Raw genomic sequence first — 26,977 nt, forward strand, 5'->3', positions numbered from 1 at the left:
AAACCTATATAAATTCTAGTAGTTTTACCTTTTAAAAACTTAACTATAAGAGGAGCTATTTTCTCCCAAAGAACAAGATTAGTTAGAACTTTGCTTCTTGAAGCATTTGTTGCCAAGATTAAGGCTATTTCTGTACTTTCTCTTTCTCCAAAGAGAGAAAATACTGATTTATATATTTCTGCCTGTAACTTTCCCATTTGTGAACTTAGTTACCCAAGTTTCAATCTGTTTCTGACACAAAACCTTCTTAATCTGATAAACACAATTTATATTTATTGCTATTTTTTGAATAGAGCATTGGTAGCACTGTAGATCAAATACTGGATCTGAAATCAGAAAAGACTTGGCCTCAGACATTTACTAGCTATGTGTCTCTAGATAAGTTACTTAATACTGTTTGCCTCAGTTTCTTCATCTGTAAAATGAGCTGGAGAAGGAAATGGCAGACCACTTCAATGTCTTTGCCAAGAAAACCCCAAATGGGCTCACAAAGAATTAGACACACACAAATGAATAATAATGCTAAATAGAGCTTAATTTTTAAGGTAAATTAGCTGGGATGGTTTTATGTATTCAATTTTTATTTTTTTAGCTTTGTATTTTCAAAATATATGCATAGCTTTCAACATTCACCCTTGCAAAACCTTGTGTTCCAATTTTTGCTTCCCTCCTTTCCCCCAGACAATTCAATATATGTTAACCATGTGCATTTCTTCTTACATATTCAATTTTTAAAAAAAAACAATCTAAGCTTCTTTTTACTTATGGAATTACAGAGAGGTTAACCTCTCATTCATGGATCAGTGACTCTCAATAAAAGCCCTGAATCCCGTGTGATGAGGTATAATTTCATAATGTATTCCATCAAGTAGTCTCCCTTTTGTCCTCTTCATTTTTTGCAGTTTTTCAGGTCAAGAAAAATGAAGTTCCTAAAGGGCCAATAATGTTTAAGCCTTCACTGGTTTTCCATCTAATGTTTTCTTAAAAAATTACATTGGTAAATTCTGATTAAGGGTGTTTCACTAACCCTACAGTTATGTGAAAATGTATTTTTAGTGCTAGACATTAAACATCGGAGAAAATACCATATATGAACTACTCATGCATTCAATATGGACTTTCCTTGATTTGCATTTAGATGGGAATTCCTTCAGCTCAGATCCAAGATTTTCCCTCCCTCAGTATACTTAGAAAAGCATTTTTACTGGTGGAGTGCTGATGTATATTTGTACAACTGGGACACATCATAACACTACTGTTAATAGTGTTGCCTTTATGAGTAAAAGTTAGCTATTGAAATGTTGGAAAGATTTAGAACAAGTCTCCTTTGATATTTCTCCATGAAGGCAATGCACTCCTATTAATACAGGCTTGTTCCAGTATTTTTTGCGATGGTAACCGAGTTTCAAACAAGCAGGTGTGTTGCAATGGGGTTTTTTGTTTGTTTCTTCAATATCTGCAGCTTAATACACTATTCAAACAGCACTGCATGTTTAAAATTTGGTAACAGGTGACAGCTGCTCATCCTTAAGGCATATTTATTTGTAGACATGAAAGTTAAAGTGCATAATATAATAAAAATTATTTCAGGAGTCACAGAGGGAAAAAAAAAACTCATATGATTTATGCATGTCAGCCAGTGACTATTCTGTGAATTAACATAAGGATTGAGTTTTCTACTTGCTTCTGACTCCATCTGGACTGATGCAGTATAATGCATAAATATAGGCTGTGTCTCATTAATATCTCTAAACCAGTGCTTAGCTCAGCACCTGGCATGTAGTAGGCACTTAATAAATGTTAACTCATTGATCTATATTCTGTTTGCTTTATTTGCTTTGCATTTAATTTTAAAAAAAAACACATCATATGCATCTGAAAAGGTCCTCAGTTACTTTTTTATTTGTACATTTGTTCACTGGGATAAAGTCATAAAAGGAATCTCATTTTCACATAAGTCCCAGGATTGAGTAGTCATACACCATTTAATTATAATTTTATACCACTCAAATCATAGAATCAGAATGTTCAGTCTAACACAATAAACTGGAAAAATGATACAAAACTTGGCCACTAAGGTATTAATTGCTCAGACTCAATTACTAATGTACCAAATGCCAAAAAAGCAATGAATAAAAGTTCAAGTGCTTATTAGAAGTTTAAGCACTTTAACTGAAGTGCTTATGGGATACTCATATGAAACCAACAGAAGCTGTATCTTTCTGAGCTGTTTTTAGCTCTTCAAACATACCTAACTCTTATCTCCACCAGTGAGTGTGTGATTTGAATAATGGGAAGATTAAAAGAGAGTTTTTTCACCTCTTTAACACTGTTCTTCCCCTAACCCTCCATATCCCATATTGCTGATGTGTGGCTCATAAGGAGTTGTTTCTGAGTTACTAGATATAAACATATTCGGCCACAGATACTTTAGAGCACTGGAATTCTGGTGAGTTATCAGTGTGATTATTATTCGTTCCCTTGTTCCCATTATAGGGTATGAACCTCTCCTAGTCCTTTCTAACATAACCAAGAAAAAAATAAACCCATATCCATCGATTCATAAAATCCTAATATATAAGACAAAGTTCGTTAACTATTTGCTGTAGTAGGCAACAGAAGGAAATAAACAAAATAAAGATTCTTTTATGTAATCAAGTCCTCAAAATGGAGACCAGGCTTTCCCTGTTACAATCTGTTACCTCCATTGCTCCTGGAATTATAAAATGGACCAAAATGATAACAGTGCTCACCCACTGGTAATGGATTATGCCCACCCAAGTATGGTACAATTTGTTTCATTCTTCTACCTAGTAGTACCCTGACAATAAAAGAAAACTAAGTTTTCTTTATCACTGCCCAAGTGTAAATTATCAAACCTGCGAGTTATGGCTATTACTAGTCATTTGTCATATGCATTAATGTTACATGCTACTATGTTAACCATGCTAGGATATTTATTATTAAGTACAGTGAGGTCTGCACACTAGCAAAGAACAACTCTGGCATATGAGGAACAACTCACAATCAATGTAAATAACCATCATCTTTATTATAAGGTGATAGAAACAAAGGGATTTTAAGAGCTGAGTCTATGTCTCCAATAGCTCATCTTGATAGTTCATCTTGCCAGCTCATCTTGCCACCCACCATTTCCAGGACTCAAGAGTGTACTGGAGTGAACCAGCCATAGAACTTGAATGTAAGAAAACAAAATTAATTCTTAATTATCCTGAGAAATGTATAATGGAGTCAAAAGGGATGGCAGAGAGCTCAGATAAAGCAAAAACAAATAATGAAAGGATATCCATTTTAAAATAATATTAGTCTATTGAAAAGTAGGCCATCCTTCACAAAATATTAGTATTTTGAACTACAAATACACACATATTTACCTTCAATAAACAAACACAGAACATAACAGAACAGGTTATAAGTCAATTTCTTAATTTATAAGGTCAATAAATCGAACAGGACTACAACAGATCCTAAAAGTCATAGAACTAAGCAGAAAGGGACCTTTGAGATCATTTAGTCCAAACCCCTCATTTTACAGATGAGAAAATTGAGGCCTAGACTTATTTATTGGTCAAAAAATCAGTAACTGTTACTTGTCCCACTGACTCATTTTCCTTTTTCCTTATTGTTGTGCGTAGTCGGTGAAGAACTAATTTGTCAGTCATCAGCGAATCCTCTTGCTGCTCCAAATAATCGAGGAGGATCTCCACGTAGTTTAACGCAGCACTGTGACTAATATGGCCCTCTGGAATTAGTTCTTGCTCCTCTCCTTCACTTTCATTCAGTTCAACTTTGATTTCTTCAGCTCTAGTTATCATCCCATTGCCAGCCAATAATTGGTTGCCTACTTCATGGTAATTGATCCCTTGCCCCTGTTCCACATGGGCAGTACGGCTCTTTTTGTGACTTTGGGACTGCTGCTGCCCATCTTCTAATAAGCTGGCCGGTGCAATTCCTTCTTCATCTGGGTCAGAAATGATTTTGCGCCATGATCGTATAATTGTAACTGGCTTCACTAAGTTCCATGCTCTAATTGCTTGAGTGATAGCATCCTGAGCTGTAAGGTTATTCCCAAAGGATTTTATATCATGCCCCTCTTGCACATGCTTTCTTAATAATCCCGTCCTGTAGTGTCGTTTCATACATGCTATCACTCCCTGGTCCATAGGCTGAATGAGAGCAGCCACATTTGGTGGCAAATATTTCACAAAAATGTTGCCATCCTCAGACTTTAGAAGACCTTCACTAGGTTTAGAGGGTGCATAATCTAAAAGCAGGACAGCTCTTTCGGGAAGGCCTTTAGAGCGTAAGTGCTCCCGGACCTGGGGGACAAATTTCTTATCAAACCATTCTTTGAAAATTGTGCAGTCCATCCAGGCTTCTTTGTGGTTAAAACAATCAACTGGCATATTTAATAGATTGGCTTCTCGAAGCAAATGCAAATGCTCCGCTTTCCCAACAACACACAGTTTCAGTTTGTGAGAACCAGTTGCATTTACACAACACAACACAGTTAGTCTCTCTCTACTGAGTTTATGGCTTGGAATAGGATGTTCATTCTCAAAAGCCAATGTCCTTGCTGGTAATGATTTCCAGTAAAGCCCAGTTTCATCAGCATTGTATATCTGCTCTGGCTGCAATCTTTCACTTTCTGTAAATTCTTCAAAATCTTCACGAAAATCAGCAGCAGCTGACTGATCACCATTTGATTTCTCACCTTGGTAATTTAGCTCTCTAATCCCATGTCTCTGTTTAAACCTAGTAAGCCAACCAGTAGAGGCATTAAAGTCCCCTTCCATTCCTAATGCATTAAAAAAAGCCTTTGCTTGTTTTGCACAAATTATCCCAGACACTGGAGTCCCTTCAGCTCTCTGCTGATTAAACCATTCCAACATCGCCCTATCCAGCTCCTTGTAAGTAGACTGCTTCATGGACTTACGTCTAGCCAGAAGTGTTGCAGATCCCGAGCTACTTGCATAAGAAAGCAATTGTGCTTTTCGTTTTTTTAAGTCACGAACAGTTTGTTCACCAATTCCATACATGATGGAAAGTTGCCTTGTGTTACCACCTTTTTCCAGTTTTTCAATGATTTCCAGCTTTTCCTGGATTGTAAGCACAACTCGTTTACGCTTCATCACTGCCATGGTCAAAGATGATCTATATACAGCACTGGAAAAGAAAGAGAGAATCACAGCCCTTTGGCCGGCAGCAATAAACAAGACACACAGTTTTGGTACTATGGGCAGATTTAATTGTTTTAAGGTAAAGTTAGCAACCTTGGTAGTCTGTCCACAGAATTCTTACTTTATAAGGTGGTCTATCAAATTTCAATGATCTTAAGGAGAAAAAAGACAAGAACCTGGACTGGCTTATGTTTTGCCTGCCTGCACTGGCCCTTCCTCTTCTATCCAGATGGTGGTGCAAAGGCTGGTGGGAGTTAAGACTGCCTTCCGATGTATCTTCTTCTGCAGCTCTTCAAGGGTATAAACTAATACAGTTGTCTTCTTTTCTAAAGGAGGATGCCCATGGAAATAACAAATGCTAGTCACTCCATGTTACTGGTAGATAATAAAGTTGCAATTGTCTGTCTACTTATTTCCTGAGTAATACCCAAATGACTCAAGTCAATCTCTTCCTCCTCCAAATAGTAGTGTTGAAATGCAGGGACATTTTTGTCATTAAAGTAGTAGTGTCCTATTATATTATAATTTGCTTTTACCCTGATTTGTATATAGACAGGTACTGGACTGGAGTCATGAAGTAGACCTGGCTTCAAATCCTGTCAGTGATATCTAAATGCCCATTTGTAATCAAGGACCAGTCACTTACCTAAGCCTCAGTTTCCTCACCTGTAAAATGGGGATAATAATACAAGTAATAAACCTCAAAGGTTTTGCCGTAAAATTTTTAAAAAGGTAATATATATAAAACACTTTGTAAACCTAAAGCATTTTATAAGATGTCATATATTATTTTTAATATACTCCAAAAGATAACCATGTAACCTAACAGTAAGTTTCTATAATCCATGCCTTAATTCAGTGTCCCAACATGAGAATTAAAGATTCCCATTGTGTATGTACTATCTTGAACACAGTCTAGCTTATCATAGCCTCTAAGTACGTATCAACAATGAGTTGATATGATGGACAAGATGTTTAATTAATTTTCCAATAAATTGAATAGAAGATGGAGGAATTTAGGGAATTTGGTTTTAATCCATGTTCTAGTGTGGGACTCAGTTTCTTGATTATAATGGTAAGAATTTTCTACTACATAGAATATTAAGTTATGGTCTAAAATCAAGGGTAGTTACTTTTAATGGTGATTACAGTTAACTTACATTTCTACAATTATTTAAGCATTAGAAAGCATTTTGCTCATAGCAATCCTATGAGAGAAACAGCACTTTATAAAGGAGGAAACAGCCTTTGAGAAGCAGGGGACTTAATAATGACCACCCAAGAAGCTGTGCAATGACAACGATTAGGCCATGTAAAGTTCTGATATAATATTAAGGCACCAGGAAGAATCTTTCTGCATTAGCACTGTTCATGCATGTAATGTAGGCTATGCTAGAAACTGAACCTCAATTTAGACTCTACAACAAAGGAGAGATAATCTGAATGGGTTGAGGTTCTCTGATTACTTATATTTAAATGTGCTCCCCATAGTATACTCATCCCTCCTTTCTGCAGATAAAAATGATAGCAATAGCTAGTACTTAACACCACATTCTATAGTCTGCCATGCATTTCATATATATGTTATCTTGTTTGATAACTCAATGATTATTAGGTTAGTAATGATTGTTATTTTTCTTTTAAAGTTAAAAAGAACTTAGATTGTCAGGATGCATTTTAGCTAGTTTTTTTTTTTTTTAATAATTTTTGCTTAAAAAACTCCTTTATCGTGTAACAAAACAGCAACTCAGAGTGGAAAAAGGGTCATCTATTCCAAATTTTTGCTATGCAAGAATCCCTTTAATAGGGTTCAACAAGTAGTTCCCAGAGTACACTTGAAGGTCTTCAGAAATCCCCTCCCTCCCAAGATAGCCATTCTACCCTTCACTTTCATGTTTCTCTCATAGGAAATATGGATTATTCTGTCTAGATTCTCAATTAACTTTGAGAATCACTAAATACTGTTTTTAATTTAAGCAAAATTAAATTGCTATTGTGAACATCATGATAGGACGATGCTCTGAGACAAAGTTTAGCAAGGGATTAACAAAACAATCTTTGATCCTGGGATAAGAGTATTTAAATAATTTTTAATTGACTATTTTTTAAAAATCTCAAACTGTGTTTAAGGCCATTAAAAATAAGCAAAACAATCAAAAGAAATCTGTTACACTGAATTCTTTTCAGCAGTTATAAAACAGAATTGGCTAATAGATAAAAATACAATCTTGATTTTTTTTTAAATAAGAAAAAACTAGAGTTAGAAAGAGCAGGTGGCAAAGGGCATAAATAACAAGGTTCCTTGAAAAAGCTTTTGAAACATATTTACATTCACATTTTTACTGCTTTTGTTATCCTGTCAACCTCCATTTACTGGCTTCCCTTTCCTCTCATAAAGACTTCATTGGCTACATTTAAGGGCTTCCTCACACTAGTAATTTGGTTGTATGTATCTATTTTTAACGGGTTATTACTCACATTAAAAAAATTGCTTTCAACTGAAATCCTTGTACAAGAAGACTAAAATCAGACATTAGCCATTTCAAAATAATATGGAAACTTTATAAGTATTTCTATTGCTCCAAACTACCATTCAATATTTTTAAGGGGCATTTCCATGGTATTCAATTTATATTAAAAACTAAAATATATAAAAATAATTGATCTTTAAAATTAAATTATATTTTATTTATGTTTTAGTATCACCTCCAGGTCCCCATCTCAATTTACTTGGGAAATCACTACCCTATTAACAGAACACAGTCCTTAAATTGATGAATATTTCATGGATTATAGAGGCATTAGGTTTCAGTTTTTCTGTTCTTCCTCAGCAAATTTTTAGAGCTTCATTTTATAAAAATGTTCTTTGAAAATGTTGCAGTAGATGGAGAGATAGCCTCTAAGTCAGGAAAACCTACAAGTTCTGCCACTGACACATAATGATCACGTGACTGTGGGCAAATCATTTAATCTCTCAGTGGTCTAAAGAACTCTTTTAAGACTTTTAAGATCTGCCTTGTCAGATGGAGTTTTCTCTTCAGGAGTAGTTCTTGACACCAATGAAACACATGTCTAATGAAAAATACACACACACACACACACACACAGAATAATTCTCACATTAAACACACTGATAAGTTGTGTATCCCTACATAAAGTCTACCCTAAGCATTCTAAAAGCCTTGTGATAATTGAAAATTATTAGTAGTAACATTTATCAGCTTTCTGAATTATTCTAATTTGAGATCTTGGGGTAATTTTATTCTTTAGAAGTAGTAATTTTGAGGCAAAATCCTGCTTTCAAAATTTGGCTGAATCTGTATAGCAGGAATGGAAAGAGCTCTGAACTTGGGAAACAACAATTTTATTCTCGGATCTGCCCTTAACAGGGTTCACTTATAAAATATGCAGTCATCTATAAAGCCCTTTTCAGCTCTAAAATTCTACAAATTTTATAAATCAGGTAACGCAGCTGTCTTCATTTCACTACTATGTAACACATGTAGCAGAGGCTCTCAAGACCTGAAAGGGCATTTAGTCCAACTCTTCTGTTTAGGAAAAAAGTGCTACAATTCAGAGAAATTTGAAGTAACTTACCCAAGATTACACAAATCTAGAAAGTCATATAGTTCAACTAGTACTGAACAGATAGCCCTTCTACATGTCTTAGCCAACTGCTAATCTTTCTCCATACAAAACTGTCAGATCAGAGAAATTATAGGGCCAGGATTTGAATCATCTTCTGCATCACCCTTCAGGTGTTCTTTCCTTACATATTCAGCATTCTACTGAAACTATTCGGAGTCTTTTCTGGCTTTTTTTTTTCTTTCAATTCTCACCTTTTCAAGACTTTGTCTGGCATATCCCATCAATGGTTGGAGATGTTTTTTTAATCCAGCACTGCCTTCTCTTTCAGTGTAGAAAGCTCCAAGTGAGGAATTTCCTTAAAATCAGAAACTTTCCTAATTTTAGAGAATTGCCTGGGGGTTCCATTAAACACCTTGACCAGAGTACCCAGCCAACATGTGGTAGAGGCAGAACTGGAACTCAGATCCTCCTGACTCCAACTCTCTAACCACAACAAACCACTCTTCCCATCAACCAAGGCATCTTGAATAATTTCCCTCATTGAGAGATTTATCCACATCCTGAGTTCACAAGTCAACTTCAGCTCTTCTTTCCCCTCCACTTTCTCTGTTGAATCTATTACCAAATCTCCCCCCTATATTGTTCTGTCACAATCCTTCAAATTTTTTCATTTTACTTCCATGATTGCCACCCATCCAACATCTTTTTCCCTCCACATGAGACCAATCTACAGATTCCTTAGTTGGAGTTCCTACACCTTATGCTAACTAAATTATGTCTTGAACTTCACTTTTCAGTAATCAGGTACAATATGCCTTCCACTCATCAAGCTCATTTGTTTGCTCTAATCATGTACATTATAAAAACACATTTTCTAGCCTGTGAAAAGACCTCGCTCTTAATATCAAATGTTCCCTCAATCTCTGCCAGTTTACACCCAATCCTACCTTTCTTCAAATCCTCTCATTATTCCAGAAGGCATTCTCCAAATGACTAGAGCTAACTTTCAGGCCTTTACTCAGGGCACTGTCAACACATATACAATATAAAGTTCAGGTTGTGTTTGTTTCCATTTAAACTGCTCTATAAATATATCTATAGTTGTTTCATGGACAGAATAATAAAATGATACATGGCAGAGGGACCTGGAACTGGCACTCAACAGAAAGACTCTATATTTCTGATCCAATGGTCCCTCCTCCATTCAAAGTCCTCTGGTCTTCCTGAGACTATAAATTCTTTGAAGGGAGCAACCAGATCTGGTACTTGACACAGCTTGAGTTATCTTGCAAGAAAGCTATAACTTTTTTCAAGTCAAATAGTATCATTTTAAGTACAAGATAGATTCAGTCAGAAGAGGAAAGGGGAGTGTTTTTCAAGTCCAGAAAGGGGCTTTAGCGCTGCATCTTGAATGACAAAAGTCACACATGGCTCTTCTTCAGTGATGTCAGTCCTCTTACTACCAATAGTAAATATCTACTAGTCTCTTATTAATCATACATGTTTTTAATAATGTAAATACTTGAAGTTTTAAGAAAGTTAGATATTAACTGAAACATAATCCAGAAAAAAAAAAAAAAAGGACTCATCTAGCTTAATCCAATTTCCCCAACTTTTTTTTTTCTCACTTCCTTAGAAACAGGTTTTCAGGAACTTGCTGAGCTATAGAAACAGGTTGCCACTCTGTCTGAAAATGTACTGCAGAATAATTGCCTATTATAAAAAGATTACACCAAGTTGTTGTTTTTTTTAAAGGCTGTTCCTTTTGTAGTATTTAAAATGGTAACTTGAAAGGGAAGCTGAATGAAGGCCATATTTTTCCCCCAATTATTATAGTAAAGATAAAAATTTCATTAGCACAATACATTTTTAATTTTACAAAGCATGAGAATTTGACAAAAGAACATTTTCCATAGTATCATCAGCAAGACTTAGTGACTTTTTTTCCACAATGGTAGAAGTTAAGATCTTTGGGTAGTGATGAGAAGAGGGTTCAGTGGAAGGAACAATTAACTGCACAACAGACTTGGGTTTAAATCCCAGCCTAGTCTTTTACTGCTTCTGTGACCTTTGGTTAAGTTCCTTCAGCCATTTGAGTTCAGGTTTCATCTACATTCTGGATTTCCTTTGACCCTTTCAGATCTATCTCTATAATCCAATGATGGGACTTTTGACAGTTCACAGCACAAATTAAGCCACCACTCTTGAGTTCTTGCTTTGATCAAGGCATTGTTTTATTCTTATAGTTATAAGAGCCCAGACATAGAATAGGAATGCTTTGAAGATTTTTCTCCTGAATTTAGGACAGAGCTGGACTTTTTATAATCTTTTGAAAAGATTCAGAAGAGGGTGATACAAATACAGGAGATAAATGAAGTATAAAAACTGAGGGGGTTCATGAAGATATTCCAAGAAGAATTCAGGGAGGCCCAACAGGTAGGTGAGGGAGGAGGGTTGGGATAATCTGAGAAAAGAAGTTTCCATACTAATTGATTATAGCAAGTTCTTTTGACTGCTTGCCATCTAGGGGAGGGGGTGGAGGGAGGGAGGGGAAAAAAATCAGAACAGAAACGAGTGCAAGGGATAATGTTGTAAAAAAAATTACCCTGGCATGGATTCTGTCAATATAAAGTAATTATTAAATAAAAATTAAAAAAAAAAGCAAGTTCTTTTCACTACTGTACCTAAAGACTACACCAAAGTTTTCCTAAAAGAAAGCACAATCTTTCAGGATGGCAACATCTATAATTTACTTGTACAGTAAAGCTCTTTAGAAGTCACTACACTAAAATAAGACAGGTCTAGAATCTTAGTTCCATGCTAGTATCAAATTAGAGTGAGAAATCATGAGATAGTAACTTTATCACAGACTACTAAAATCAGACTGCTTGCTGCCAGTCATTTCTTAAGGCAATCATAATCCCACTATGCAAAGCTTTCAATGCTTCATGGGTAACTAGTTTCATTTCAAATATTATTAGTTATAGGGAAGGAGGACATAAATGAAATGTTATATTCATCAAACTTCATTTAAATTACTAAGTTTCAACTTTTTACTAGTAAGTAAGACTCTAAATCAAACATTTATTTAAGCAAGAGTTCTTAACTATGCATTCATAGAAATTATTTTTGTTAACTATATTTTGACCAATTGGCTTTTTTTGTGATCTTATGCATTTTTTTTCCTTTTTGGAGTTTCAAATGTCTGAGGTCATATTTGAACTCCGATCTTCCTGATTCCAGGGCTGGTGCTCTGTCTACTGTTCTCCATCTTATTCATTTTTTAACCATTTAAAAACATTATTCTGAGGAGTACATAGACTTCACTAGATTGCCAAAGAGGCCCAGGAACAACAACAAAAAAATACAACAAAAAGGATAAGACCCACTCCCCCCCCCCCAATCTAATGGGATTTGCTAATAATGAACACAATGCACCACATATCTTTCCCTTGTGAACTGGCTTGATTTCACCTCCTTCCTTTTTACATTGCTACCATCTGGAGCATGTCTAACTAAGCCAATGAGCCAGTCCAAGTAAAGACAGCAGGAAGGAGAAGCGCCTTGCTATGGATAAGTAGCCCCTAAATAATTTAGATGATTGTACTTCTTGTAGCTATTTTAAGATTTTTCTTAAAATGTCAGCAAGAGTAAGTAAAGAACTTGTGCTCTTTGATATACATAAAGTCTCAAAATGAGTTTTAACTAAATTTACTGCCTTTTAACTTTCAAACGCCTTCCCACTTCTTATGATACTCCATTTTTTTCTATGTTAGAATACTGTTGATTCTCCAGCTCTTTTAACAACCAAAAAAATCATCATATATAAAATTTCCATGGTTAATAATGCCTTAGAGTTCCCTGATGTAATAATAACCTCATCATTTTTAGTCATTTCCACCTATGCCTTAGTCTCAGGCTTAGTTTACTCTACTCTCACTATTTCTCTACAATCCAGTAAAACTAAACTTTTGCTACTGGAGAGATAAACTGAATTTGGAGTCAAAATCCTGAGCTCTGCTACTTATTATTTGTATGACCCTGGGCAAATCACAACCTCCCTGAGCCTCAGTTTTCTCTAGAAAAAAAGGGGGTTGCTCTGCATGATCTTGAAGTTTCTTCTCATCCTAGATCTAGCCTATCCTTATTATAAATAGGCTTCTTCATCCTTTCCCTTCCATCACAGCAGAAGGCTTATTTTGGAATCAACTATAAATTGGACAAGTTCTATTGTTTCCCTTTATAGAGCTTGGTATCTCCCCATCACATTGGTTCTCTCCAGTTCTCTAGGGGAATTCTTTCTGATATTTCCAGGGTATGTTTCAGTTGTATTCCAACAGCAAGCCTAACCTTTAGCATGTAAGGTACCACTTTCAGTCATTTCTGTGCCTATATTTTAAACATTACTGTTCTAGAGGAAATTTTACAATGAGCAGAAAAACAGATTTGAGATGCAGCTCTCATTTTGTGCATATAAATTTTAAAGATATAAAAATTTCAGCTATTATCCTTCTTTTCATCCTTTTTCTTTTCTGAACATAAGGCATATGGGGCCAAGAAATTGATTAACTATGGACTAAGAAAACTGCCCGCCCCCACTTCATTCAACTCCAGAAGTTCCCTTACTCTCAAGATCAAACAGAGATCTTCTCTTTGGCTTTTAAAGCCCTTTATAACCTGCTCTCTTCCTACCTTTTTTGTCTTCTCACACCTTACTCTTCACTCCAAACCTCTGACGCAGTAACAGTGGCATCCTTGCTATTTCTCAAATAAGACAATTTCACCTCTCCTTACCTCGACCCCAAACATTTTCTTGGTCTATCCTCCATTCTACCTCTCCTATTTCCAGCATTAGTTTTTCTGTTTCCTTCAAGTCTCAGCTAAAATCCCATCTTCTCCAAGAAAGAAACCTCTCTCAGTCTTCCTTAACCTTAGGTCTTCCCTCTGACACAGCTCCAATTTATCTTGAATATATTCTATTTGTATACAAATGTTTGGGTGCCTCCTGCCCCTTAGATTGGTGAACTCCTTGAGAGTAGGCATAGTACCTAGCACATAGTAGGCACTTTGTTGAGTTACTGTGGCTCTTAATATCTGAGACCTGGTTCATTTAAATAATCCCAATTATTCTTCCCTTTTCCCCTACCCAGCAAGGATGACAGGCAACTGGTTCTAAGGGCTGGAGAGAGGCAGGAAGAGTGGCAGCTCCTCCAATGACAGGGTCCCTGAATTCAGCAAAGCAGACAAGACATAATGCCTATGGGTGAGAAACGGGCAGGTCACACACAGGGTAGCTTGCCTCCTCCTCTCCTTGCCCACCCCAGCTTCTCCAGCTCCTCAGATACAGCGGCATCGGTGCCTGCCAACTGCGCTTGGCCTCAAACCCCGAAGATGCAGGGGAGCAGGCGTGGCCTGACCAGATTTAGATTTGTTATCGAGGCGACAGCTTGGGCCTTCTTTCAAACTCCCAGATCCCAAGAGGCCTTGCCACTGGGGGAGTTTGGTCCCCCTGGAACTAGGCTTGGGGACGGGGGCTGAATTGGAAGGCCACAGGCTGGGTAAAAAGGGCAGTGGGATGAGGGGCAAGGTTCAGTTCAGAGATCTCTGCATGGTCAATTTCTAGGGAGGACACATAAGGGGAATGGGGATGGAAATTTGGGGTGGATGGGGACAGTGGAAAGAGTTTGGAGTCCCCTTCCAAAGAAATGGTAGAAAATGCAGTAGCCTCGCCCCCCCACCCAATTCTCGACAGCATTAACCCTCCCAAACTCTCCTTTTAGATTACCTCTTCCCCTTTCGAAGGCGTCCCTATTACCCCCTCACCGCAACCTCCTGCCCCCCCCCCCCGCAAATGGTTTAGGCTGATACCAGGGGAGCTTAAACCTACCGGACCGTACCACCCGCGGGCGACAGGGAAGAAAAAGGGGGAGTAGTGATAAAAAAGGGGTTCGGGCTCGCTCTCCCCTCCTAAGGCAACGCCAGCTCCTGCCTGGCCAAGGAGGAGGGGTTGCGGAAGGACCGGCCGAACTGAAGAGCCAGAGCTGAGAGACGCGGCCAGACCTTGTCAGCCCTGCCCGGTACCTCGGCCCTTCATCCGCTTTCTCTCCACCTCAGCTCTCCCCTCCAAAAAAAAAAAAAAAGCCAACAACAACAAAAAAAAAAAACCCCACTCACCCAAACATAGTCCCTCCCACTCCCTCACTTTCACTCTCACCGTATTCCTCCTTTCCTTCCCCTTTACCTCCCCTTCTCCTCCCCCCCCCCCCCCCCCCCCCGCCTCATCATAGGTAGATACCAAGAGCATGGGGGGAAGAAGCTGAGACCACTGCAGCAAAACGGACCGTTCCATCCCGAGGAGGGTGGGGGTAGTGGAGGAGGGAGGGGAGCTGGAGAGGGCAGAAGCCCGGGGAGGGGTAGAAGGGGTAAGAGGGGTAGCGGGTGTGTGAAGTTTCCATTGGTGGCCCGGGTACCTGCGGCGGCGCGGAGCGACCCTGAGGGCTCCAGGGCTGGGGGCGGGGTTCCCCGCGGTGAGGAGACCCAGCGGCGACACCCGAAGGAGGCTCGCGGAGGGAAGGGGAGGAGGGAGGTGGGCTGTCCGTATAGGGGGCGGGTCCCCAGAACCCCCACTCCCGCAGTGGCGGTGGCAGTAGCGGCGCCGCGCCGTGCCAGAGAGCCTGGCGGGGAGGTGTTGCCGGTTTCCCGGCTCCGCCCTCAGGGGGCGGGGGCGGGGTTTGAAGGAGGGGCCAGGGGGAGGGCCCGAGCACCGCAGCTCCTCCCCTGACCCGGCCCCGGCGGGTGAGACCGGAGAAATCGAGCCCTGTCAGGCTGAGCCCTGGCCGCGGCCCTCCCCCGCCACCCCCTCCCCGCCGCCCAGCCCACCTCGAGTCCCCGCCGGGCGGCCGCGGCAGGTCCCCGGGACTTCCTCCACCCTGGGTCTGAATGCTGATCCTTCTTCTCCTCTCTCCCCTCCTCCTCCTCCTCCTCCTCCTCCTCAGGCGGCTGTAGCAGCGGCCGCGGCGGCAGCAGCAGTTGCAGCAGCAGCAGCCCCAGGAACCGCTGAAGCCGGCATGCTGGAGAAATTAGAGTTAGAAGAGGAAGGTGAGTGAGTGAGTGTGTGCGGCTTCCGACCAACTCCCGCCCTTTCCCCTCGACCTCCGCCCCTCCACGCTCCGGTTGCCTTTCATCCCTCGGGAGGATTGGGATGATTTCGGACATTGGCTATGGCTGGGTGAGCCGCCGGGGCTGAGGTTGCAACTTCACCCCCAGACTCCCCCCGCCCCCTCCCAGCCCGCCTTCCTCCCGGGGATGGCCGAGAAAGGGAGCGGTAGAAAAAGAGAGCTAGCTGCTGCTCGGCTGGGAACCGCCGCCGCAGCCGGTGTGAAAAAGAGAGAGGGGATGGGGGTGGGGTGGGGGCGGGGGCTGGGGGAACCAGCCCACCCCGCCCTTCCCCCTTCCCGTACAGAACGCGGCTGGTCCAGGGATGCCCAGCGGCTCATCACCTTGAAGCCCTCGTTAGCCAGTGCTGCCGCTGATGGGTGATGGTGTCGCCTGCATGGGGTGGCTAAGAATCCAGGGATGAAGAAGGCATAACCGGGGGAGAGAGGACGGTGCCAGCAGTAGCAAATAGCTCTTGTCTTTCTAACCAGAGAAATGAATGCTAGCCAGTTTTCAGGAGCTGGGAGGAGGGGTGGTGTAATGAGGAATCCAGCAATCTTAAGCCAAGTGCTTTCGATAAGTCCTTTTGTCCTTTACTGGCTGAACAACTCAAATTATGACTAGATACAGTACAGTTCGTTTCTGTATATGTCGTCATTTAATACTTAGGTGCACTCACCCTAGCTTTTTAAAGCCGTTCCTATAAATACACCGAGCTGTTAGGTTACCTTGATTGTGATAATACAGTCCGTGGGTGACCCCCTTCCTTCCCCTCTTAAAGAGGAAAATTTTATAGTAAAGAAAAAAAATAGTAGCTTCTTACTGAATTGTTTTCTAGTTTACTCGACTCGAGTCATTTCTGTTGTCTTTCCAAATATTACTCATTTTTCCTTTATTTTAACGTAGTTTTCTCCAAAAGAGTTCCTTGGATCTTTTGCTGAAGCACTTAGGATTTAAAAAGAATGAGCTTTTATTCTGTTAAAAATTAATACTTATTACTGACTATGAAGAGATCAGTTGTACAGCATTATTTTTAAAGTCTGGGCATCTTTTTTAATATTATGACTTCATATAAAAATCTTGACAGTTTGGTAAATTTAAATAAACATTCTTCTTCCATTATAAATGTATTATAAAGGGGGTTTATATTTTCTCCCCAAAAGCTGGTAGACTGAAGCCCTGAAACAAAGAATGCGCCATGTGGATGCTGTCTCAGTGCCAACTTTACTTTGATCCTGTTCATTCACTGTCATATGATTAAGTAAACCACACATTTTATTAGCCTTATGATATTAAGCAGATCTCTGCTTTTGTTTTTTTCTCTTGATTTTAGCCACATTGCAGCAATTCCACTGACGTATGTACCTCGCTGAGGATTGTTTTATAATAAATGATTATAAAATTTTAATTTCTTTATTCAATGTCTTTAATGAGTTGAAATAAGAGTAGTATAAATTTTTACTATAACTTGGTTATTTCATCTTACTGAAAAATAACCTGGCATTTTCAATATGAGCACAGTAAAATGTCTTTATATAGTATATTACCATGGCATAGATTTAATCATACTTCAAGTCAAATTGTGACCCCTGTGTGTGGAATGATGTATAGCCTGGTCTCTTTCACAAGAGCTCTAAAAGCCTAAGAGTTATCTTTGTTCCCTGGTTGTGTCATAATGTATATTTTCTATATTTTTTTTGTTTTCAGAGTATTGAAGGGAAAAGGGAGGAAAATGAAAAATATTTTAGTTAAGAACACCATTAATTAAAAGACCAAATACATAAGCTTTTTGAGATTGTTGTTTGTTTGCTTTTTATAAATGATATACAACCAATTTAACTTTTCAGAATACTCCTAAAGTCCAATCAGTTAGAATTTATTTTTTCAATTATATAATTATAAGGCATTTTCAAAATTTCTATGTTTCCTTTAACTGTCTCAATTCATGGAGCATCTATTGCCTGCCTTTAAAGAGTGTATATGCTGCCTTTCATTCTACTGCTATTAAGTTCATTCTGTACCTATTGACTTAAGTAACTCGTCTGAATACAGTTTAGGGGTGAGGATTTCTCATCTAGACAGTCTTCTACCATACTCTCATAACTTCCCCCTGCAGTATCCCTGTCCAACTTTTCTAAATTTTCAAGGAGAATTAAACAATGATTTGTAACAGAGCTGAGCAAAAAGGGGCAGTGTGTTGCTTTCTACTTCAGTTCCCTTGCTGTGGTGGAGTGATTGAGTCTTTATAGCACTGCATTGTTTCCATTGAACTTTTAAATTGCTTATTCATCCAAAATGGGGGAGGGAGAATGAATATCAAACAAAATTTTACATTTGTTTGGACCAAAAAAAAAAAAAAAAAGTCTTACAGAAGAAGTTGGACATTAATTATACTTGTAAAATATCCTGAGAACTGATATTGCCAATATGGTTGATAATTTTACATCTGTCTGGAGGTCTCCTTTTGACCTTTAAACTTCTTTGTGTATCATGTATTAATATCTTTCGGGTACCTAAAACATTAAGTCCAAAAATATATGTGTAAAAAACAAATGCTTATTACTAGAAATAGTATTTTCTCTCTTTTAATTGTTTATGAATGTGCCCAGGAATTGGGGGTGGGTTACAAGTGAGGAGTAGAGAGAGTAGGAGGAGGAGGATTCAGAGAATGTTCTTTTAAAATCTGTTTTAATAAGAGGAAGAAATAATAAGAAAGCTTTATTTTGAAATCTCTAAGGATATGTTTAATTCAAAAAAGGTTTTTTTTTTTTTAATCCCCACCATATTCCCTGTACTGTGCCATTTATTTGAGAGAATTTCATAAAATCCTGTTCTTTACAGCTAGAATGGACCTCAGAGCTCTAGTTGAGTCCTCTCCTTTTATGGAAAAGGAAAGTAAAGCCCATAATTTGCCCAAAGTCACACTGGCAGTAACTTTGTTTCAATTTAAGAGTATATTTGGAAATAAATATCTCTTCTAGGTGTCATAGAGGAATCAAGCTTTTGCCTTGGAAAGACCAAAAACCAGCTTCTTTAAAATAGGGACTTTTTGAAGATTTAGGTACTTAATAAACAAACATCTGTCATTCCATGTTTGGGTTTAAATTTTTTCTATTACTTACCTGTCTTAGGTTACATATATTCATTCCAGAGCATAGGAGTAACTGTACTCTTTGTACACAAATCACAGAATTATTCATTGTAGGGTCATGAATTTAAAACTAGAAGAAACTTTAAATGTCAAGTAATCTAATCTCTTCATTTTCTAGATGAGGAAACTAAAGAGCAAAATGGTTAAGTGAATTTCATCACTCAGTAATGAGTAGGATTCAGATTCAGATTCTCTGAACAGATAGCCAATATTCTTTTCATTGTACCATTTTGCCATCTTTAAATAATCAACCAACTCGTTGAGGTAGTGGAAGAATGATCCAACCACATAGTAGATAGAATACTGAGTGAGGAAGACCCCAATTGAAATCACTCTTTTGACACAATAATTATTTGATCTTGGGCAAGTTTATGAACCTCCATTTCCTCATTAAAATGGAGGTGATCATAGTAACTGGAGTACCTATCTCACAAGGTTGTTATGAGGCACCATTGAGCTAATATAGATAGCATGCTTTCCAAGCCTCAAAGCAGTATCCAAAGTCATTTATTCTCATTAAAACCACTATTTAATAGCCACTCTATTTCTGTTCTTTTTCTGTTTTTTCTTTATTGAATCTTGAAACATTATCCCAGACATTTTCTGTTACTGTCTTAGCCACCCTTAATCCTAGATTTGTTTTTCTTTTTTCTCTATGTGTTACTATCCTACCTTAACTTCTTGGAGGCAGCTTTCTCACACTTGGAAAAGAACTAAAATAATGATATCAATAATTAAAATTGTTTTTTTAAACTGCCCATTGTAGCTCCCTGCTAACCAAATGCTATCTTCATTCTATACCCTCTACTAAACCTGCCTTCCTCATTAGTAATTAATTTCTCTTAACTATCTTCACCTATCATACTGTGCCATCTTAAGGAAAAGGATATTGATTAACTCAGCTCCATCCACATTGAATAGCTTTCTTACCTTGCTTTTCCTATTAACACCCAAGATTATTGAGATCACTGTCTAGGTCTGTCAGATAAAGTTTAAGAAAAGGTTTGGATTAATCCACTATACATTCATAAATTTAATGGAAACTGGGAGGATTTAAAATCTGACATTTGGCTTTTGATTTAGGGAAGACAGCAATTGCCATCCAGAAAACATCATGTAAAATTTGACTGATGAGAACAAAATTCTCTTATTTGGTTTAACATCAAGTATTCTATTTAACTTTATCCAAAGGCTCAGCCTTCTCTTATACTACTTTACCTTTTTACTATAACTGACACATTTTTCTTCTGATCCTCAGTTTTCTTTTAACTTGAAGTCCCTTTTCTTATCCATGATCTTAAATTCTCTAAAATCTTTTCCTAGCTTTGATTTTATCTTAATGGGTCTCAGTTTCCTTGTTTTTAAAATAAACTTGGACTAGATTACCAAAGTGTATTTGAATTCTAAATCTTATATGTGCTAATGATTTTAGCCAAGCTGTCCTTCTTAGTAAGTCCTCAATTAATTTTTATCTCTTTGATTTCCTTTCTCTGATTTTTTATGCCTTCTAGATTTGCTCCCTTCTTGCACGCTTTGCCACAGAAACAATACAGAATATCATAAAAATCACATTTTTCACCCTTCAAAGCCTTGTTCCTTTTCCTATTTTCATGTTACATTTTCCTTCATTTGGTACACATAGCATATTTCCTATATGGATAATTATAAACCATCATCTATTTTATCTTACTCGTACACTATTCTACAGTTTGTATTTGTCTGGTTTTTTTCCAACCAAGTGGATAATACAATGTGGATCAAGTGGATAATACAGTGATTTGAAAGAGTTAAATCCTATTTTTTCGATCAGTGAAATATTATGGAAAGGCAGTCACAAGAGTGCCACAGGCTAAGGGCATGTAATATAATGGTTGAGATTGAGTTTGATCCCCTAAGTTTTTATCCATTGCCTCTTTTGTGCAGACACTGTGCTAAGTGCTGCCCTTTGACAGTCCCTACCTTCGGGGAATTTTCATTCTCATTATCCCCATAATATGAAATACATATATACAAAGTAATTTTAGAAGTTGGGGGGGGGAGAACATAGAAAGATGAGAAGTGATCAGGAAAGGCCTTATGAAGGAAGCCTTAAAAGAAGCTGGGGATTCTAAAAGGCTTTACCTCATCTCATGCTAATGTATGCTCTTTAACATTAATGGTTTTTTTTTTTTTTTTTTTTGCCCTCCTAGTTGCCTGTCTTCCCTCTCATCTACTTTAGGTTTAGGTGCATGAGATTTAGAGGTAGAGGGGACCATATAGTCCAATTCCTCTATTCCAAGTAAACAAACCTTCACTTCAAGATGTTCTTTTGTTCATCTGCTGGCTGTTTTGATGGGTCTCTTACCTAACATTCTTAATCCTTCATCTTCAGCTTACTTTGAATTCACTTGCTTTTGAATATATTTTTTCTATCCTGACCAGTGAGTGAAAAATAAAACCTGTGTAGGATAGGAGAAAGGTTATTGTTTTTAGTAAACAAGAGACTTGAGTTCTAATTCCATTCAGCAATTAAGTCACCTAAGCTTATGGGTCTCGGTTTTCATAAAATAAGAGAATTAAAAGAAACTAAAATGCTTTCTGACTCTCAAATTCTGGGGTTCTATTGGGGAAATACTATCTATCCAAAACATAATCCAATAGTAACTTCTCTGATAGATTAAGGAACACAAAAAAAGACCTTAACATTCATCATTTTTCCATCAGGAAAAGATTACCTCACTATATATATTATATGTAACCTATTTAATTTCCCTTTTTCACTCCTATATACACCCCCTCTTCATAGATCTTTGATAGGCAAATTCAAGATCTTTTATAAGCAAATTCAAAATAGTGAATTGTGAAAAGGTAATTGGATATAATTGGTAGGATATAATTCTGGTGGACAGGGATATTCTGAGGGCAGAAGTCACATATCTTTATAAAATTTGTGAGTAACATAACTTTGGACTGTTGGTGGAAAGACTGGTAGTCCATTGCCCACATTCACCCTGCCCTAGACTGGTTGTACATATTCACTACTGTCATTTTGACTAAGAAACTGAATTCACTCTTCTTGTCTCCATGGTAGTTTAATTTTCTTCCACAACTAGCTCAAGTTTCTTTTTGTCAGTAGGGTCTCAGTAACCAGAAATTCTACTCATAGATATGTTTTATATATGTTTTACACAAGGGATTTTGTAGGCACTTAGCTATTCCTACTAGCGTTGATGAGACCAGTTTCATGAGGACAAAAATGAATCTAATGTGACATGGCAAAACACTGAACCTAAGAGTCATACAGAGGTTTAAGTGGCAGTTTGGATCATTCTAGCTGGATGACTCTTGGTGAATTACTTCATCTGTCTTGAGCCATAGTTTTCTTCTCTATAAAATAGGAAGTCTCCATTCTCCCTCTTCAATAGCTCATGCATCCAGCCCCTTCTCTCTACATATCCTGACCTTACCATACTTTGTCTATATCATCTTTCTCCTGAATAATTGTTGTGACTTTCTAGTTGGTCCTCTTGCTTCTGTCTTCCTCTACACAGCTGCCACACTGATATTAGGGTGATACAATCATAGATTTAAGATCTAGAAGGGACCTAGGAAATCACTGGATCCAAGCCCTTCATTTTACAGATAAGCAAATTTATACGATATTAAGGGGCCTTCCTCATAGTCACACACAGATAAGTAACACAATCAGAGTTTAAACTGCAGTCCTCTAACTCCAAATCCAGCGCCCTTTCATCTTTGTTTTATTTTATTACCTGTCCTTTCCTCAAAACTCTTCAGTAGCTCCCTGTTCCCCCTAGGATTAAAAATAAAATCCATAGCATGGCTTTAAAAGCCCTCTACATTATAGATTTCCTCTACCTTTCTGGTATTAATATTTTTCCCATTCGCATCTGGCCAAATAGGCTAGTCAGATGGTCTTGCTAATTATTACATATACATGATATTCCATTATATTCCTCCACAATTTTGTAGGGATGGTTCCCCACATCTGAAAATGTACTCCCTCCTCAATTCTCACTTTTATAATCCGTGGCTTCCTTCAAAGCCAAGCTCGTTGCCAATTCCTGGGCAGCTAGGTAGCAAAGTGGATAGAACACTGAACCTATAGTGAGGAAGATCTGAGTTCAAATCCAGCCTCAGATACTTGCTAGCTGTTTGATCCTGGGCAAGTAACTTAAGCTATTTGACTCAATTTCCTTATCTATAAAATGGGGGTATCAATAACACTTCCTTTCCAGATTTGTGGTAAAGATCAACTGAGATGATAATTATAAAACACTTAGCTCGGCTTATATAAGAACTATATAAATGTTAGCTATGGTTATGTGATGCTTTTTTTCAATCACCCCAGTTGTTAGTGCTGTCTTCCTCTTTAAATTACATTCTATAACTTTAGATCTATTTTGTACAACTAAATTTTTCAAAGACGGGGACTGTTTTATTTCACTACCTATATCCCAGCATTTAATGCAGAATGGATAACTTGATGACTATTGGATAAATTCTAAGTTCTAAAGCATCATATAAATGTGAGCTGGTATTATCTACTCTTTAAAAAATTTTTGATTTCTTTTTAATCATTTTTTTAAAATTTGGAATTCCAAATTCTCTCTCTTCCTCCTGCCTCTACTTGTTTCTGAATGGCTTTTTACACTTTTTCAAAGTATATTCATATTCATATTCATTTTAATTGCACTTAAAATATTTTAGATACTTAATCTTTTCATAAGAAGTCCACAAAGCATTATATTTATCTGCTATGGGTCTCGTCCTTACAAATGAAATTGGTAGTGTAAATAAATTTGGAAGAATAGACCATATCCCAGAGGGGTGAGAAACCCTTCTTGACTAAAAATGTAATTCGCTTTAGCATCAGAAAACTAAAAATATATCCAATAAGTAATTGAAGAACGGAGGGCATTTCTTCATGCAGAGGAAATGTGGTGGCTTGCTTACAAAGTACATTATCTGAGTGCAAAGGCTTTAAGATTTCTCTTTTGTTGGCTTGTGATTGCACTTGTGCTAATGTTAGGGAAAAGGCGAGCTGATTGAGCTCTAATTATAGAGGGTGAGAGTCATGTTAGGGGGAGGGGACAGGTTGAGGATCCAGTTTAATCTAGGCTGCATTTTTATAGCTTTCATTTATTGTTTTCCAATGTATTCTCTTCAAGCCCACTCTCTCAAACGTCCTTCTGGGAACTCAATTCCTATGGCTTACCACTAGGCTCTGCATGTGGTGCTACCCAGTTCCTTGTTTGTTTGCCCCATATCAAGAAAATATCTATTTTCCTTGAAATGAAATGTCAAGAAAATGTCATGTCCATCTGTCATTTATTTTGTCTCTGATTTTTGATATCCTTCAGATTGGCCACAAAAAGCAATTTTGTAGTACAAATAAAAATAACAATAAAAGAGCTATTGTTTAGGTTTGCAAAGCACTTGACATATATTATCTCATTTGGTTCTCACAATAAGGGTCTTTTAAAGTAGGCAACCATTGATGTCCAACACTTGAACTTGAATTTTTTTATTGTCTCCTCTCTTTTCCCAGAAGAGAGTTAGCCTGTCCTTTAAAAATAATATTATTGAAAATTTGGCTGACTTGGTTGGGCTAGCTTGTGCTTTTGCTTAAAAGAAAGGAGTAGTCACAACAAGAGCTGACATACAGTTTGAAAGATTTACAAAGTAATTTGCATGTATTTCCCAACTCTGTGAAGGAGACATTTTTATTATCTCACTTTGCAGATGAGGAACTGAGAGTCAGAGAGGTAAGGTAACTTGCTCCCATAGTAATACAGGTCATTGGTGTGAGAGACAAGATTTGAACCCAAAGGTTTCTTAACTCATTATTTAATACTCTTTTCATTGTGCCCAGTACTATGGGCTGCTTCTTTAATATCAATCATCTCAGCAGTCTGACAGCCTAGGGCCTATAATTTTAGGGCCCCTTTTTAGCTGCTGGCTTTTGAATATTTTCTAATTTCTTTTTGGGGATGCTCTTAGTAGTTTCTTTACTAATGCTCTACCTTGTCATCAGATTCTGTTGGCTTTTCCAACATGATATTGTTTACAACTATCCTTTTCCAGTCTTACTGCCACCACCTTCTATCAGTCCCATATCTTTGCCTAGACTATTACAAAAATTTTTCAAAATTGTCTGAACCTCCATCCCATCTCCCTTACACCTAGTCTGTCTCTTTTATTACCACATTTTAAGCATTTCACCACTTCTTCCATGCATTATCTCTACTATACTTCCCCTGTGCTCTAACTAAACATAACTTAAACTCATCATTACATGAACACCATTTGTCTTCCTCTTTTGTGCCTTTATTCATTCTATTCCTTCCAGCTAAACATGGACTCCTTCTTCCCTTTGCATCTTTCCCCATCCTCCACATTTTGAAACCCTGTTCAACTTTAAAGCTCTACCCTTTAACATGAAGTATCTCTTGATCATTTCAGCAATAAGTAATCATTCCAATTCCTATAGAACTTTATTTTTAATTTCTTTTTCAAATTTATTTTATTTAAAGAAACAGAATAAGAAAAAAAAACAGAAAAGGAATATAAAACAAAAGGGAACATTGTCATGTGCCCAACAGAACATTAGGGAGCATTCAAAATATTTAACAACAAATACTAGTTCAAGAAAGCATATATATATGTGTGTGTGTATATATATATATACATATACATATATATGTGTGTATTTGTATATTTGTAGAAGAAATTATATTCACGAGTGTCCATCTTTTCTTTACTTCCTTGTAATTGTTCTTTTGTTCTCTGCTGGGCACTTTTTTTACTTTATTCTTTCATCTGCCTCCCCCCAAAGCAGGCTATAGTTAAGAAAGGATATATTTATGTATATATATGGAGATACACACACACACACACACACACACACACACACACACACACACACACACACATAGCTTTCCTATCCTTGCTGACCCTTTGCATTAATTCTGCTTTGCTATTACTTAACCTCCCCACACTCATAAATCCCCTTCCTTGTTTTCCATTCAAACCCTTTACTTCCCTATCCCCCATCCCTCTCCCTTTATTTCTTTATAGATTTTGGAGGTTGCTATACACTTCATAGTTTGTATATAGTGTTACTTATTGTACCCATTCCCAATGTAAGTAGGTTTTCAGAATTATGAGCCCTCCTCCTCCTCCCTCTAATGCCTCTCTGTATGTATTCTTCCTCTGCACCTCATTTGTATGATGTAATCAATCACTATTTTTACTTTAACTCTGCTCCAATCTTTCTGTTGAGCTGCCCTATTGTTGATGTCAATCTTAGACATATGCTATAAATTTCCCATGTAAAACAAAAACAATCAATTTGTCCATGTTGAGTTCTTAAAATTGATCTTTGATATCAACTCTTATATTTTTTTCTTTTTTTTTAATAGCTTTTTATTTACAAGTTATATGTATGGGTAATTTTACAGCATTGACAATTGCCAAATCTTTTGTTCCAATTTTTCCCCTCCCCCCTCCCCCTTTCCCCCTCCCCTCTCTCTCCTCCCCTAGATGGCAGGATGACCAATATATGTTAAATATATTAAAGTATAAATTAAATACAAAATAAGTATACATGACCAAACCATTGTTTTGTTGTACAAAAAGAATCGGATTCTGAAATATTGTACAATTAACCTGTGAAGGAAATTAGAAATGCAGGCAGGCAAAAATATAGGGATTGGGAATTCAATGTAATGGTTCTTAGTCATCTCCCAGAGTTCTTTCACTGGGTGTGATCAACTCTTATATGTTAAATTTTCTATTAAGTTCAGGTTTGGTTGATAGGAAATCCTGAAAATCTGTAAGTTCATTGAATGTCCACTTTTTCTCATCCAATATTATAGAT

The 26,977-nt window shown here is 37.6% G+C and overlaps 2 protein-coding genes across 12 annotated transcripts in view; one reads left to right on the plus strand and one right to left on the minus strand.

Moving 5' to 3' along the window:
- PRKAG2 (protein kinase AMP-activated non-catalytic subunit gamma 2) overlaps positions 1-26,977 on the plus strand; it is a 425,664-nt gene that overhangs the window by 320,037 nt on the left and 78,650 nt on the right. For 8 of the 9 annotated variants that reach the window (XM_052000483.1, XM_052000478.1, XM_052000477.1 and 5 more), the window contains one exon: positions 15,785-15,887. The exons of the other annotated variant lie outside the window; for it this stretch is intronic. In XM_052000483.1, the coding sequence (XP_051856443.1) occupies positions 15,785-15,887 (103 nt within the window). The remainder of the gene's footprint in view (positions 1-15,784; positions 15,888-26,977) is intronic. 9 annotated transcript variants of the gene reach the window in all.
- Positions 1,871-15,537, minus strand: LOC127564150 (jerky protein homolog-like). 3 transcript variants are annotated; one of them, XM_052000488.1, is made up of 3 exons: positions 14,677-15,537; positions 9,041-14,046; positions 1,871-5,187 (listed from the first exon to the last, which is right to left on the minus strand). In XM_052000488.1, exons 2-3 carry the CDS (start codon positions 9,061-9,063, stop codon positions 3,579-3,581), a joined length of 1,632 nt encoding a protein of 543 aa, XP_051856448.1. In that variant the 5' UTR covers positions 9,064-14,046; positions 14,677-15,537; the 3' UTR covers positions 1,871-3,578. The 3 variants fall into 3 exon arrangements, with proteins under 3 accessions (XP_051856448.1, XP_051856447.1, XP_051856446.1); XM_052000487.1 differs by having other exon boundaries at positions 9,041-11,253; positions 13,936-15,537; XM_052000486.1 differs by having other exon boundaries at positions 9,041-15,537.

The sequence above is a fragment of the Antechinus flavipes genome, chromosome 5 (assembly GCF_016432865.1).
Source record: "Antechinus flavipes isolate AdamAnt ecotype Samford, QLD, Australia chromosome 5, AdamAnt_v2, whole genome shotgun sequence".
In the NCBI taxonomy this organism is placed as follows: domain Eukaryota; kingdom Metazoa; phylum Chordata; class Mammalia; order Dasyuromorphia; family Dasyuridae; genus Antechinus; species Antechinus flavipes.

What these genes read in the sequence shown, in the direction of transcription:
- LOC127564150 (XM_052000488.1), bottom strand. Translation starts at nt 9,063, where the DNA reads ATGCCAGACAAAGTCTTGAAAAG. An exon ending in CCAGACAAAGTCTTGAAAAG is followed by an intron (nt 5,188 to 9,040) that starts GTGAGAATTGAA and finishes TTTCTTTTCCAG; the next exon opens with TGCTGTATATAGATCATCTT.